Consider the following 16,161-nt stretch of genomic DNA (forward strand, 5'->3'; position numbering starts at 1 on the left):
GAATGGAGATTTTGCAATATCCTTCCCCCAGGAGTGGGGTGGGAATGGGGATTTTGCAGTTCCTTCCCCTGGAGTGGGGTGGGAATGGAGATTTTGCAATATCCTTCCACTGGAGTGAGGAGGGAATGGAAATTTTGCAATATCCTTCCCTCAGGAGTGGGGAAGGAATGGGGATTTTGCAGTATCCTTCCCCTGGAGTGGGGTGGGAATGGGGATTTTGCAATATTCTTCTCCCAGGATTGGGGAGGGAATGGGGATTTTGCAGTATCCTTCCCCTGGACTGGGGTGGGAATGGAGATTTTGCAATATCCTTCCCTCAGGAGTGGGGAGGGAATGGGGATTTTGTAGTATCCTTCCCCTGGAGTGGGGCGGGAATGGGGATTTTGCAGTATCCTTCCCCTGGAGTTGGGTGAGAATGGGGATTTTGCAGTATCCTTCCCCTGGAGTGGGGTGGGAATGGAGATTTTGCAATATCCTTCCACTGGAGTGAGGAGGGAATGGAAATTTTGCAATATCCTTCCCCTGGAGTGGGGAGGGAACGGGGATTTTGCAGTTCCTTCCCCTGGAGTGGGGTGGGAATGGGGATTTTGCAGTATCCTTCCCCAGCCACGCCCACCAAGCCATCCCCACCAAGCCCACAGAACCGGTAGTAAAAAAAAATGTGGCTTTCACCACTGCTCCAGGCGGCAGGGGCCATGGCTCGAAGCAATCGCTCCCCCCCCCCGTCCTCCTTCGCTTGGCCGGCACCCAAGCCCTCCCTCCTGGCCGGTTGCGACGCCGAGGCTCCCGCGTGTAGTGCTGCTTCCAGCCGGCGGAGGCTGCTGCTGTGGCGGCGAGGGAGGGAGGGCGAGAGAGAGAGAGAGAGAGAGGGAGGGAGGCGCGGCGTCGGCGCCCTCCCCTCCTTTCCCTTCCTCTCCCTCCGCTTCTCCCCGCGGTGTCCTTGTCTCGGCATAGAGCGGGCTAAGGCAGCAGGCGGGAGGAGCGTTTCCTCCGGCCGCGCTTCGGTGGGAGCCCCGGAGGGGAGGAGCAGCCTGGCCAGGAGGAGCTCGCCCCGCTGCGGCCGCACGAGGATCCGGAACAAGCTCAGCTTCCTTCTTCCCAAGCCCTCCGTGCCTGCCGCCGCCGCTGCCTCCTCCTGGCCTGCCGGCTGGTTGCCTGCCTCCTGAAGCCACCCCGCCCCGCGAGGCGTCCTCTTCTTCTTCTTCTTCTTCTTCTTCTTGCAGGTCGTCAGAAAGCGGCCTGACTGCTGCGGTTTGCCTGGCTTTTTTCTTTCTTTGGCTCTCCCGATTGCTCGCTTCTTCCGACCAACCTGCCCTTTCCCACCCACCCACCCGGCCGCCGCTGCCGCCCCCCTTCTCCTGGCCCGGCTCTTTCTGCTGCTGCTGCTGGTGGTAGTAGTAGTGCTGGGGGACTCCCTCCTGCTCCCAGCCGGCCCTTCCGACCTGCCCCGCTCAGCTGTCCTTGGAGGTGAGGTGAAGTGTAACAGTAAGGGATCCGGGAGGTCATCTAGCCCAACCCCCGACCTTATACGAGGGGATTCGAACCTGCCGAACCCGCCGATCTTTCTGCTCGACAAGCTCAGGGGTCTTTAGCCTCTGAGCCGCCTTAAGTCAGGCCCAAGTTGAAGACCGCTCGCGGATTTAAGGCACACCGGGTGGATGATCGGCTTGCGGTTCGCCGGCTGAGCGCCGCCACCCTTGGATCTGAACGCTCTCGTCCTCCTCGCCCCGCAGAGACGGTCCCCCCCGAGGCAGGGAAAGGCGCAACCGGCCGCCCTCACCCCCCAGTCCTCAACTGGCCCTTTCCTAATTATGAGCGCTGCTTCCTCCGATCGAGCGCCGCTTCGGGTGGATTTCTCCGGGCTCCGGTCCGTCGGGGGCCTTCGCTGATTCCGCAGACCCCCCCCACCCCCCTCCATCCACCCCCGGCCTCCAATGAAGCCTTGATCGCAAGGCAGGGTCGTCGGAAATCCACCCCCCACCCCACCTCCCCTTCTCTCTCGTCTTGCCTCCTGCTTTTCCCGGGCGGGAAACGTTGAAGAGCAACATGCCGGCGCAATGCCCGGAGAGGCCCCGCTGTTCCTTCCGCGCTTTGCCTTTCCTCTTTGGCGCAGCTGCCCTGCTGGGGCTGCTGCCGGTGCTTCGGAGCTCCGGTTCGGATACTCCCATGGGGATCACGCCGCAGCCCAGCTTGGTGACCGAAGGCATCACCGCCTCTCCGCCGGTTCCCGCCGAGAGCCCCCCCGACACCGGACACCCCAAGAACGTTTCCACCAACGGGCACGGCAAGCATCGGAAACTTTTCCCGGTCCTGGCTCTTCAGTACGAAAAGGTGCACGTGCCCTTTGAGATTACGCTCTGGATCCTGCTGGCCTGCTTGATGAAACTAGGTAGGTTGGTTTGGGGGGTGCCCGTCGGGCTCTGTTGTGTTTGTGTTTGTATATGTGTGTGTGTGTGTGTGTGAGTGAGTAAGCGACACAAAAGTTATGGCGTGCCATGCAGAAAAAAAAAACTTTGTTTGCTCCAAGGTCTCCTTCCCACTTTCTTAAATGCCGTCCTTTTCTGTTGAGCAGAACAGAAAAGCTGCCCCTTCAGGGAAAGGTGATACAGGTAGTCCTCAATTTACAATCATTAATTTAGTGACCATTGGAAGTTACAATGGCAGCGAAAATAAGGGACCGGTCCTCGCACTCTTACAACCGTCCCAGCATTCCCACGGTCATTGGGTCAAAATTCAGGGGTTTGACACATCTGACAGGGTTGCAGTGGGATTGCCATTTGTGACCTTCCTGGCCGGCTTCGGGCAAGCAAAAAGTCAATGAGGGAAACTAGATTTGCTTAATGACTGCACGATTCCCTTAACAACCGCAGTATTTGCTTTATAACCCTGGCAAAAAAAAAAAGGGTTGTAAAATTAGGAGCAACTCACTTAACAACTGCCTTGCTGAAGAATACAAATTCTTGGCTCCAATTGCGGTTGTAGGTTGAGGACTACCTGTATATTCCTCCAGAGATGCTCTGTAGCCATATGGTGTAACATGGGCGACCAGGAAATTACGGAAGGCAGCTTCCAACAATTTATGAGCCCTGGTGGCTCAATGGTTAGAATGCACTATTGCAAGCTATCTCTGCCCCCAGCCTGGAGTTTGATCCTCATGGGCTCAAGGTTGACTCGGCCTTCCATCCTTCTGAGGTTGGTAAAATGAGGACCCAGTTTGTTGGGGGCAATAAGCTGATTCTTTAAACTGCTTAGAGAGGGCAGTAAAAGGTCTATGAAGTGGTACATAAGTCTGAGGGTTATTTCTAGAGAAGAGGTGCAAGGATGATCATAAAGGCAAATCCATGTGCATTTGATGGTCTTGTTTCTCTTGGCATGTGCTCTGTATTACCTGACTCACAGCATTCCTGAGGGTCAGAAGTCAAATAAATCATGGTGCAATTATAATGCCTTCTGATGCACATAAAGGACAGGTGGAGCTTTGACACTACCACCATCGTGACCCCCTGCGGGTACAAGAAGTGTATTCTTTCAGGTTAATCTTCTAGCTAAGTGTATTATATGCTAGGCAGCATAGAGGTTATTCTGGTTTATTTTTGGAAATTTAAGTGGATCAGGAAGGAGATTGGTGAGCATGGGCTAAATTGTATTCCTCCGCTATCTGTGTGTGATCTCCACTGGGAGACAATTGAGTCTTCAGGAGAAAAGGGTGTATGTGTTTTTCCCTAGCAGTCAAGGTATATTTTTAAAATAGGTGCCCCTCCCTATAGTTATGATCTCTTTCTCCAAGCAGACATCCTGCTGGCTTCTTGGCTTTGTCTGGATTGGATAGTATTGGTGTGAGAATGCAACACACTTGGAAGACACCTGGAGGAAAGGCTGGCCTATCAGAATAGCTGGGCAGCCTTCTGTTGAGAATCCTCTAATGCAAATCTATGGAGAACCAGGAATGTGAATGCTAAATTTTGCTTTCTTGTCCGTCTTCATTTGACACCTTGGTTGACTAGGCTTTTTTCATTAGAGGTATGTGTGAGCAGTACTTCTGAAAAAGACGGCTCTATAAGCAGGTCCTTTGTCTGCAGAAGGTCCCATGTTTAATATCTGACATGACTAGCAGAGTCTGCTGCCCAAAATTCTGAAGCTGCTATGCTGATTCAGGCTTGACGAGCCACTGGTCTAATACAATTCAAAAACTTCCTGTGTTCCCGAGAAACATGTCAGGAATATTTCTGACCAGGTTTCTTTTAGGCAACTAATATTCTGAATTTAGGCACCGAATTTAAGTGAGGACACTGATGAGATTTAGGAAAAAAACATGTCCCGTTGTCCCATTTCTCTTTATCTAAGTTTGGATTTTATATTTGGCTTCTGAAGCTAGGTGAAATAGCTTTACTGGCTCTTCTTGATAGAGCAATAATACCGTGTTTTCCCGAAAATAAGACCCTGTCTTATTTTTTTTTGAACCCCGAAATAAGCACTTGGCCTTATTTTGGGGGAGGTCTTATTATTTTGGGGTGCGTGGAGCAAGATGGGGCTCCTCTTGCCGTCTTGCCTGATTTTCAGCTCTGCTTTTAAATATTTTCAGGGAGGGCTTATTTTCAGGGGGAGGCTTATTTTAGCACATGCTCAAAAGCCCGATTGGGTTTATTATCAGGGGACGTCTTCTTTTCGGGGAAACAGGATATTTATACACCAAGTCACAGAAAGCCTCTTGGATTTGGGAAAGAACAGTACAACTGGTATAGAGAAATGCCCCTTTTTTTACACTCCATCAAAATTTGCCTTATAAATGGAAAACTTATGCCAATATGAGTAGGCTGCAAGCTGATCTTTGAACATGTTGGTTATTACTTTTACGGGTGCCTGTTTTGTCTATCTTGCAATCTCATACATTTTTTTTCCTGATTTAGACTGGACAGTTACAGTAATTAATTAGAGGGCATCTCTGCTAAAACAGAGACTGGTATTTAAGACTGGAGAGGAGAACTCTTGTGCGCAATATTTTCGTTTAATAAGGAGGAAGGCAAGTTCTTTCTCCTGGATGGGAACACTGCACATTTCTTCGGCTGTATGATTCTTGCACATTCTTGTGCACTAACCCATCTGCAACAAAATTAAGGAACTGGACTGTTGGGGGAAGTGCTGTTGTGCAAGCTTTTAGGCAAGAAGGAATATCGTGGAAGAGGACAAATGGCTTGTAACAAACTTTCTATTCCTAAATAGAGCCTAGCAGGAGGAGATCTCCCCTGTGGATTTATGTCTAGTTACTTTGTAAAAGGCCTTCTTTCAAATATTTATTTCTAAAGGGAAGCTTAATGTGGGAGGAAGGAAACAAGGAAACAAAATATTGCTTGGCCTGGTCAGATTTTAAAAACAAAGTTGAAATCTCTGCAGCTGAACTCTGCAAAGTCTGAAATGAGCCTGCCACTTGTGAAGGAATGGTGGGACAATTCAACAATTCAATTTAATTACTTAAAATAATTAAAACAGTATTTTCATTTTAGTCATTCATATTTCATTTTGTCCCTCCTTCAGCATCCTTTTCTTAATTATTCTATTCCACTATTCTTTCGATATTAGTGTAACTTTTGTCCCGTGGCGAGTTGGCCATAGTGAGTTGGCTGCAGTGAGTTTGGTGCAGTGAGTTGGCCAAGGTGAGTTGGGGAACGATAGGCAGGTATGGGGTGCTTGTAACAGTGATGTGATGTACATAATTGCAGCAGACATCCAGATGTCATAATCACATTTGCACAAGAGGCGCCTGTTGACATCATAGTTTGTTATGGACATTATTGCTGGAGACACTCAGATTTCTAATATGCACATCATGCTAACTATGGTTTGTTGACCATGCCAATTGGTGAGAAAATCCACTATGATTTATTTAGTCAACCACAGTACAAATTGGTGAATGCGAACACAGTATTAATTTGGTTTCTGTTTGCTGGCGAATTTGGGGGTTGAAGTCCATGCATCTTAAAGAGGCTGAGGTTAAGAAATGCTGCTCTAAACTGTAGCCTAAGAAGCTACTCCACTGCATATAGAAGGTTATATGAAGTTGGTAGGCACCTTGGTAGTCTGGTCCAATGCGGTACATTGAGATAAAGCGTCTTCTTCTTGTTTCTGAGCAACAGACCTTTGATGACAAAATGTTTCTGTTGTAACTTGGAAACACCAAGGAATAATGCTGACATGTGGCACTTGAAAGGTCCCTCAAGAAAAATAAGCTAAAAGAGGATAAAAAGATCAGAAGGGGGTGATTCTAATTTTGACTATTGTGGTCCTTGGGGTCTATGCCAACAAGCTGGAGCATCTATTTGTCTGCGCTCTGGGAAGCTGCAACTCAGGATGCGCTCCAGCAGGATTTATTGATAGGATTTATACAGTTTATTGATTGACTCAGTCCTGAAGGACTCTAGTGAGTGTACGAAACATAATAACCACAATAGCAGCGTATTATAATTCAAAACAGTCATGTTTACTCATGATTAAATAATTATTTTGTAATAGCTTCTTGGCCTTTTTGACTTAGGTCAAGTGCAGTATGATTCATCAACTGAATAGAGTTAAATTCCTACAACATATTAAGCTAAGAAAATTTTAAAAGAACGCCAAGATTAACATTCACCGTGCCACACATGTTGTGCTGTTTCTGGTTAGGTAATTGATTTGATCAGAATGTTGTCTGAATTCAGTCCCTGGGTAAACGAGCAGAGAGCTGTAGGGTTTTTCTGCTGTTGAGCCAAATAACATTTTCCCTGCAGCATTTCAGTTCTGTTTATTGATGGCAACCTTGGACTTAGAAGGTGATGGATGAGAAAATGGAAAAACATCTCTGTAGAAGCTGGTGGAAATCAGGAGGAGGCTGCTGAGCTGTAGGTAAACAAATGCCCAGTTCCAAGCATCTCTTTGATTCCTGCTATGGTTTGTGGTTGGCTTCCTGCCTGGCATTTTGGAAGACTGGCAAAATACTGTCTTTTATGCTAACTGGTGGAGGGCAGAGGGAGAAAACCATGGGGGAAATCAAGAAAGGATCTCTAACTATGCTTGGATGGAGGGATATTTGGTTACCTAACATTTTGTTGTTGTTGTTGTTGTTAGTTGAGAAGTCATGTCCGACCCATCGCAACCCCATGGACAATGTTCCACCAGGCCTTCCTGTCCTCTACCATCCTCTGGAATCCATTTAAGATCACACCTATTGCTTCAGTGACTCCATCCAGCCACCTCATTCTCTGCCATCCCCTTCTTCTTTTGCCCTCAGTCGTTCCCAGCATTAGGCTCTTCTCCAGTGAGTCCTTCCTTCTCATTAGATGGCCGAAGTATTTGAGTTTCATCTTCAGGATCTGGCCTTCTAAAGAGCAGTCAAGGTTTGGCAAAAATACAGCCCAAAAATAGCCCGATCTGCTGGAAGTGTAAGAAGACACAAGGAACCTTCTATCATTTATGGTGGACATGCCCGGCAGCAAAGAAATTTTGGTCTAACATCAAAAAATGGTTGGAACAAATAACAGAAACACAGATAGAACCAGCAACATTTTTACTAAGAATTTTTAATAAACCATACCCTAAAGATAATAAATATCTCACAATTCACATACTAACAGCTGCAAGAATAATATATGCAAAAAATTGGAAACAAGAAAAAACGCCAAACGAAAAAGATTTAATAGAAAAAATTCTAGAATGCGCTGAAATGGACAGGTTAACCAAAGAAATACAAGAAAGAGAACAATCAGACTACTACAAAATATGAAATAAATGGTATAATTGGTTAAAAATTAGAAATAAACAAAAAACCTAGAGGGGAAATATTACCGGTATAGAAAATGTCATTAGACTAAGGAGAGGGGAAGAAATATATAACAAGCAGAATATCACTTTGAAACAATGCTTAAGAAGGAAACATAATTTCTTTTTGTTTATATGTTGTATAAATGTTTGTTGTGTGTATGTCATGTTATGTTTTTTTTTTTTAATATTTATACTCTAATAAAAATTTAATTTTATAAAGAGCAGTCAGGGTTGATCTCCTCTAGGACTGGCCGGTTTGATTGCCTTGCAGTCCAAGGGACTCGCAGGGGTCTACCGAACATTTAATTTCAAGTATATGTGTCCTGATTTTATGGTGGGTTTTTAAAATTTGAAATTGGTTTTAAATTGAAATGTTTTAAATTATGGGCCAAACTTATTTAATTATTTTAAATCTATTTTAACTTTTGTGTACAAATGTTTTACTTTGGCTGTTCACCGCCCTGAGTCCGAAAGGAGAAGGGCGGTATAGAAATTTGATAAAACAAACAAACAAACAAACAAACAAACAAACAAACAAATAAATGTGCCATGGATACACTATGCAGACAGAGGGTGGTTTCTGCAGAGAAGGTTGGTTGTTAAATTAAGTCTGTGTTGAGTCAAGCTTGACTCCTGGTTACTTCAGGACATGTCTTTGCGGCTCTCTTGGAAATATTAGGAAAGAATTGGTTTGTCTTTGCCTTATTCTGAGATGGTTTTTTTCAAGTTCCCTGAAGGGCTGTTCCCTATCCAAATGTTTACCAGCTCTAATTCCACTTACCTTTTGGAGATCTGTCAGAGTTGTCTAATGCTGCAGCTGCTGCTGGTCGATGAGCGGACGCTTGCAAACGATGATGCTAGTTTTATTCTTAACTTACTGCACTTGTAAACTTCAAAGCAGATGGGAGGATTTCACTGAAACCCTAGCCAAGACTACTATTGAAATATTGAGATAGTGAGATGGGCAGCATATACATCTAATAAATAAGGTAACCTAATTTTAGGATAATGAAGTCTGTTTTTAATTCGTTCAACTTCAAAGTTGTTTTCAACTGTCAAAGGCCATTTCAAAGGGGATGGAATATTGAGATCAGATTGGGGTTAACTGTAGGAGTGATGACTTACTATGAACATGTCTTTGTTCTCTTGTAATTTTGTGTTTGTTTTATATTTTTGATACAGTCAAATGACTAAATCAATAAAGTTTTTTTTATTATTAATTAAACTTAATATGCTTTCTTAGTTATGATCCCAGTCCAATCTTTGAATACATATGTTGGCCTAAGCCACATTTTGGTTTAACCATGATCATTGGTAGGGCACTTTTGATAATAGAATAGAATAGAATAGAATAGAATAGAATAGAATAGAATAGAATAGAATAGAATAGAATAGGTTAGGTTAGGTTAGGTTAGGTTAGGTTAGGTTAGGTTAGGTTAGGTTAGGTTAGGTTAGGTTAGGTTAGAATAGGTTAGATTAGAATAGCATAGATTAGAATATCATAGATTAGAATATCATAGATTAGAATAGAATAGAATAGTAGAATAGCCCAGCCTAGCCTAGAATTCTTTATTGGCCAAATGTGATCGGACACACAAGGAATTTGTCTCCACATAATCCTTGACTGACAATCATTTTTTTTAGTGACCAAAGTCAACAGGGAAAGCCAGATTTGCTTAACAACCACGTGATTCACTCAACAGTTGCAGTGATTTGCTTAACAAATGTGGCAAAAGAATATTGTAAAATCAGGCACAACAGCAGCTTTGCTTATCAATGGAAAGTCCCAACTGTGGTTATAAGTCAAGGGTTACCTGTATTATGTTGCTATGCAGATATTTCTGATTTTTTACCAAAATATTTGAAGGAACTAAGGCTCGGTGGTAGCCGAGTACTTGTTCAAAAAGCAAGACATTGGGGACTACATTTTGGGGATCAACCAGTAAAGCAGATCTGGAGATGTTAAAAGCCTTCTCTTTGTGCAGAAAATATAGAACTAAGCAGACAGATGGTGCATTTCCTATATCATCCCAAATATTTTATATTCTCTTAAAAAAAATAGAACATTGGAAGAGCAAAGTAAAATAAATGCCAATAAAAAGGGGAAAAAAAGAAAATGAGAAAATATGTAGTGGGTGGAAGATAAAACATCAGTAAATAAACAGTATTTACAATTGCTGTAAATGTTTAAAACACACTGCTGCTTTATTTCAATAATTAATTATGTTTAGCTCTCTTGAAAGAGTTGATGGCTGACTCAAAAAGGTATCAGAGCTGTAGAGTTCTTCTGTGGATAAAATCTGCATGCAGAAATCCTGGCATATTTTTTCATGCTATCTAAGCTAGTATGATGAAAGGGCTTTTTTCCCCCTCCCAGGAAAACTTTAAATGGATAGAATAAAGTTGCTGTTGTTTTTTAATTCTATCTATGCCACAATAAAGCTGGTTCCTTCTCAATTGCTACCAGTATAATGTGAAGTTCTAAAGTAGATCTTTCCTTCCTTTCCTTTCCTTTCCTCTCCTCCCCTCCCCTCCTCTCCTTTCTCCTCTCCTGTCCCTCTCCTCTCCTCTCCCTTCCCTTCCCTTCCCCACCTGCCCCACCTTTCCTTTCCTTTCCTTTCCTTTCCTTTCCTTTCCTTTCCTTTCCTTTCCTTTCCTTTCCTTTCCTTTCCTTTCCTTTCCTTTCCTTCCCTTTCCTTTCCTTTCCCTTCCCTTCCCTTCCCTTCCCTTTCTCCCTCCCTCCCTCTTTCTTGTGAGTATAAATCAATTTATTTTAAATTCATATTAGTTTTGTGCCCATTTACTTCAGCTACAAATGTTTAATTCTCAAGAAAAGATATCTCTGTACAGGATTTACTTTTTTAGTCTGATGTGGGTTTTTTTCTCAAAATACAAATTTAGCCCATATAGTACTTACTGTAGAACACTCTTTTCTGTGCATTTTGGTATCTGTTTCTAAAGTCATGGTTTATCTTGCAAGGTTTGTTTGGAGATGTGTGTTCTAATCTACCCATTGACTTTAGCAGTGCAAATTAAATCGTCTTACTCCAAATTGCAGAACGCAAGGTGAAATTCTCAAACATCTGTAGCAGCTGGTAGAGAAAAGCCCTGATAATATATGATAAAGGTGTAGAGAACAGAACTGCGATTCCAGGTGCTAGAAATGCCCCTGTATTATTCTGTACAATATTGGTGAGTGAGCAGACACCTACTCTATAGCCGGCAGTTTCAATTTTAGGTCAGACCAAAATGGATAATTATTTAGGAACGGTTTTCAGCCTTAGCTCAGAGATCTCAATTGCAGTGTGCAGACTAACAATTTAGTTCCGTATTCTAGTTGTCTCCCAAATAAATGTATGGGTTGCTAAAACTGATTATTGGATGGATGCACTGCTTCATCTTACTAACGTGAGGTAAGCTCAGAAATAAAGGTTTGATCCACATTTCCAATTCGCCGCCTGCACCTCTGTGTCTGGTTGTTTAACTATCGCTGTTTCTAAAATCTACAGTAATTGATGGGCAGTTCCAGACCAGTTCAAAATAACAGGGCATGCATATGCCTTGTAGGTCTTTCACTCTTGAGTTGCTTACAGCATATATTTTTTTCTGACTCCTGCTCCTCATTCACAAATGAGCTGTTATGTGTCTCCCAAACACCTTATATTTGCTTATTTCCACCAAACTGAAGGAAGGGATGAGGCATCATTATTTGAATGAACCTGTGTTTGAATCAGCACCTTTTTTTTTTTTTAACAACATGCGTTCATCCGATACTGCACTCTGTGGTTAGGAACAATGTTTAAGTCAAACTGATGGTATATTTATATATATATTTTCTTATTTCTTCGTAGGGTTTATGTGTGTTTTTCCTCTAGCCAGGTTTTCCCTACGTAACCAAGGTTTTTCTGCAGCCCCAGCTCAGTAGAATCACATCCACTCAATTCTGGGCTTTTTTCTTTTCTAGCACCCAGCAAGCATATGCCTTGTAGGTCTTTCACTCTTGAGTTGCTTACAGCATATATTTTTTTCTGACTCCTGCTCCTCATTCACAAATGAGCTGTTATGTGTCTCCCAAACACCTTATATTTGCTTATTTCCACCAAACTGAAGGAAGGGATGAGGCATCATTATTTGAATGAACCTGTGTTTGAATCAGCACTTTTTTTTTTTTTTTTACAACATGCGTTCATCCGATACTGCACTCTGTGGTTAGGAACAATGTTTAAGTCAAACTGATGGTATATTTATATATATATTTTCTTATTTCTTCGTAGGGTTTATGTGTGTTTTTCCTCTAGCCAGGTTTTCCCTATGTAACCAAGGTTTTTCTGCAGTCTCCCACCTAGCAGGAAGAGCTTGCTGGCTGCTAGAAAAGAAAAAAGCCCAGAATCGAGTGGATGTGATTCTACTGAGCTGGGGCTGCAGAAAAACCTTGGTTACGTAGGGAAAACCTGGCTAGAGGGAATATATATATATATATATATATATATATATATATATATATATATATATATATATATATATATATGTGTGTGTGTGTGTGTGTGTGTGTGTGTGTGTGTGTGTGTGTGTGTGTGTATAAACTCATGGTATAAGATTATATTTAGAGCATCCTTAAAGCTAGCATTGAGATTATCCCTAGCCAGTATTTTTTTTATTATTTTATTTTGATTCGAACATCATCTTCCATTAAACAGTGTGTCGTCTGGGTACAAATATTTTGTGCAAATATTTTATACAATAACAGTTACAATTTACAGTCATGTTTATTATTTTATCTATTCTTAACTTAATACTAATATTAATATATACCATACCTAATACTATAACCGTTCTCTTCTTAACTTATTTGTTAAAACGTTTTCTCTATTTCACTCCTCTGCTTTTTTCCATTTTTTGTATTTATTATCTAACCATTGATAAAATAATTCCCAGATGTTATAGTAATCAAATTGTTCCTTCTCTTTAATTTCAAGTGTTAACCTATTCATTTCTGCACACCTAGCCAGTATTTTTGTTGTAATGATGACGGCTGTAGTTCAAAATATTTACGGAACACCAGACTGAAGCCAGCTGTTTCAGAAATTACGTTCAATTAATCTAATTAAAAAGCTATTCTTTTCTAAAACGGCTTCATTGGATTAATTGGTTTTCTAAGCTGACACCTTTTGGGGTAAGCTGGTGCCAAAAAGCAATTAAGAAGTGATATGTCCTGTCCCCTGTTCTGTAGGCTTGTATATATCTGGTTCCTGTTTTGCATTTAAAAATTTCTTTTTTGTTAATATTACTTTTGGCCTCAGATCAAAAATTGTACTGCTAAAGAAGCATAAAAGTTTCCATGCTTAATTTAGGGGGAAAAAGAAAGTTATTTCCTTATTCCTAGGTCTCTATAGCCTCCTTTTTAATTTATTGCCACATGATTATTTTTAAATTCTATCTTTATTAATGTAGATAATTACCAGGGGTGGGCCGCTGGGGCTTCGCAGGGGTTCAGGAGAACCTCTAGCTAAGATTCTGTGAAGTTCGGAGAACCCCCAAATCCCACTCCTGGTTGGCCATGCCTACCCCACCCTGCCCCTCCCAGGAGTCCCCATGCGGCCTGTTTTAGATGCAGGTAAGTGCAGGGTGCGCGTGGAGGCTCAGGGAGAGCGAAAAATAGGCCTACTGGACGTTTGAGAAGGCCAGAAATGGGCCCGTTTCTGGCCTTCTCAAAGGGGGCCTCTGGAGCCAGGGGAGGCCATTTTCACCCTCCTGGAGGCTTGAGGAAATCCTCTGGAGCCCAAGGAGGGCAAAAACGCCTCCTCACTGCCGTGGTGCAGGAGGCCGACTAGGTCACGCCCACCATGGCCACGCCCACCCAGCAACCGGCAGAGAACCCCTTGCTAAAATTTTTGAAGCCCACCCCTGAAACAGTTCCTGTCAAGTTACATACAGGTGATGATCATCTTATAACAACGGTTTAGCCACAGGGGTGAAATGCTACTGGATCGGACTGGATCGCCCGATCCGGTAGCAATCTTGGTTGGTGGTTCGGCGATCCGGTAGCGATGGCGGAGCAAAGCTCCTCCCACCCGCCCAGATGTCAGTACTTCCTGGTTTTAACACATGCTTCCTGGTATTGCACATGCGCAGAAGGTCTGCGCACGCATGTGGCGTGTGCACTTCCGAATTGGTAAGGAAGGTAAGTAGATTTCACCCCTGTTTAGCCACCATTAGAAGATACAACTGCACTTAAAAAAATGAGTTATGATCATTACAGCATCCCCATGGTCATGTGATCAAAATTCAGGTGTTTGGCAAAGGCATGTATTTATGATGGCCAAATCAACTGCTTTAATTAGAGTTTGCCTAAATTTAATGATGAATAGTGGCAAATATACGTTCCCAGGATAATGTTGCAGGATCCAATCTGGATTGGTCACTGGGACCGGAGGTTGGTCCATATTCACTACTAGAATATGACATTTTCCAATATTAATAGCACTTAGAATTACATACCGCTTCACAGTGCTTTATAGCCCTCTCTCAGTGGTTTGCAGAATCAGCCTATTACCCCCAACAATCTGGCTCCTCCTTTTACCAACCTCAGAAGGTTGGAAGGCTGAGTCAGCCTTGAGCCGGTGAGGATCAAACCCCTGGCATACGGCAGAATTAGTCTGCAATGCTGCATTCTAACCACTGCGCCACCACGACTCAGTAGAGAAAAGTTCCCTGAGGATGAGCTTCAGTACGAGGCCAAAAGCTCGGAAGACTAAACCTCTGGTCCCAGTGAGGGACCCAGATTGGATCTTGCAAAGGTAGTGATGATGGAAAACCCTTATTGACATTTATTTATTTATTTATTTATTTATTTATTGGTTCGATTTATACGCCACCCTTCTGCGGAGACTCAGGGCGGCTTACAATGCGTTAAGCAATAGCCTTCATACTTTTGTATATACCTGCTTAGTAGGGCTTTCGGGCCCCCCCCAAGTGGTGTTCTTTTTTATACAAAGTCAGCTTATTGCCCCCACAATCCGGGTCCTCATTTTACCTACCTCGAAAGGATGGAAGGCTGAGTCAACCTTTTGCAGGAAACATAAAAAGTTATCACATTGTTTTATCGGTGTTCACTTTTTCTATATCCTCTCCTGCTGGATCCTTGATAGCGCCTATTTATTTATTAAATTATATATCGCCTGACTCTGCATATGTGCATAAGGTCTATCAATCAATGGGCGGATGATTTGGAAATTACTTCAGAGTTTTCCTTAACATTGCCATTAATTTTTCTTTGGCTAAACCAAGGGCCTTCTGGAGGTAAGATTTTGAATATTATCCACTGCTCAGTAAGCAATGACAGTCATAAGGCATTAGCCATCTGTTCTTTGACATTTGTCAAGGAGCCAGACATCAGACTACAGAGCATCTCCGATGAGGAATGCTGTGGATTGAGATAGAAGCTCATGCTTAATTTTTTCCCCTAATTTTTCTCCTTTTTCTTCCTATGTCAAAATATTATGTTCATTTTTCTTGGCGGAGGGATGCTCCTATTTTCCTGTTTGCACCAATAATCCTCCACCACTTTATTTCTCAAGGTATACAGTCTTGAGCACAATACAGGTAGCCCTCTACTTACAACCACCATTGAGCCCAAAATTTCTGTTGCTAGGTGAGACAATGAAGTGAGTTTTTTAAGCGAGTTTGCCTCATTGTATGACCTTTCTTGCCACAGATGTTAAGTGAATCATGGCAATTGTTAAATTAATAACAGGGTTGTTAAGTGAATCTGGCTTCCCCATTGACTTAATAAAGATATTATAAAGAAAAAGAGATGCAAAACCAAAAAAAAAGAGAGAGAGAAAAACTCATTACTCATCACTGAACTACAGTCACATCTAAGCCAAAAAAGCATCTCAGTTGACATTCTTCTTCATATGAAACCTAGCAGAGAAACAAGGCAAAGCTAAAAGGGCCCCCAAAAGCAGAAGTGCGGGAAGAGGAAGAGGAAAAAAATCCTTCTGAGTGGTAACTAAAAAGATACTGAGGCTCTTGGAGTCAAGTTTCATGCAGGTTTCTTGGCAGCTTTGCATAAGAAGCTTCCCAAGGCTTCGTTGTTCTTCCAACTTCCCAGTCTAACCAAAAGCCCAGGTATTTGAGTACCAACCAAACTGGGGAAGGTTTCTTTTATTTAGACTCTCACAGAGGAATCAGAGGAGCCTGGTGGCACAGCAGACTAATAGCCTGTTATTAACATTCAGCTGCCTGCAATTACTGCAAGTTCGAATCTCGCCAGGCTCAAGGTTGACTCAGCCTTCCATCCTTTCTAAGGTAGGTAAATTGAGGACCCAGTTTGTGGGGGCAATAAGCTGACTTTGTATAAACATACAA

General features: G+C 42.9%; 1 protein-coding gene across 1 annotated transcript in view; it reads left to right on the plus strand.

Moving 5' to 3' along the window:
* Positions 1 to 792: 792 nt before the first annotated feature.
* The window catches only part of SLC9A1 (solute carrier family 9 member A1), a 98,751-nt gene continuing 83,382 nt past the window's right edge, over positions 793 to 16,161 (plus strand). Inside the window, exon 1 of the mRNA XM_060691474.2 lies at positions 793 to 2,389. Coding sequence (XP_060547457.1) covers positions 2,047 to 2,389 — 343 coding nt within the window. The 5' untranslated portion in view covers positions 793 to 2,046. The remainder of the gene's footprint in view (positions 2,390 to 16,161) is intronic.

Source organism: Pantherophis guttatus, chromosome 10 (assembly GCF_059756535.1).
Source record: "Pantherophis guttatus breed Tessera chromosome 10, ASM5975653v1, whole genome shotgun sequence".
Classification (NCBI taxonomy): Eukaryota; Metazoa; Chordata; class Lepidosauria; order Squamata; family Colubridae; genus Pantherophis; species Pantherophis guttatus.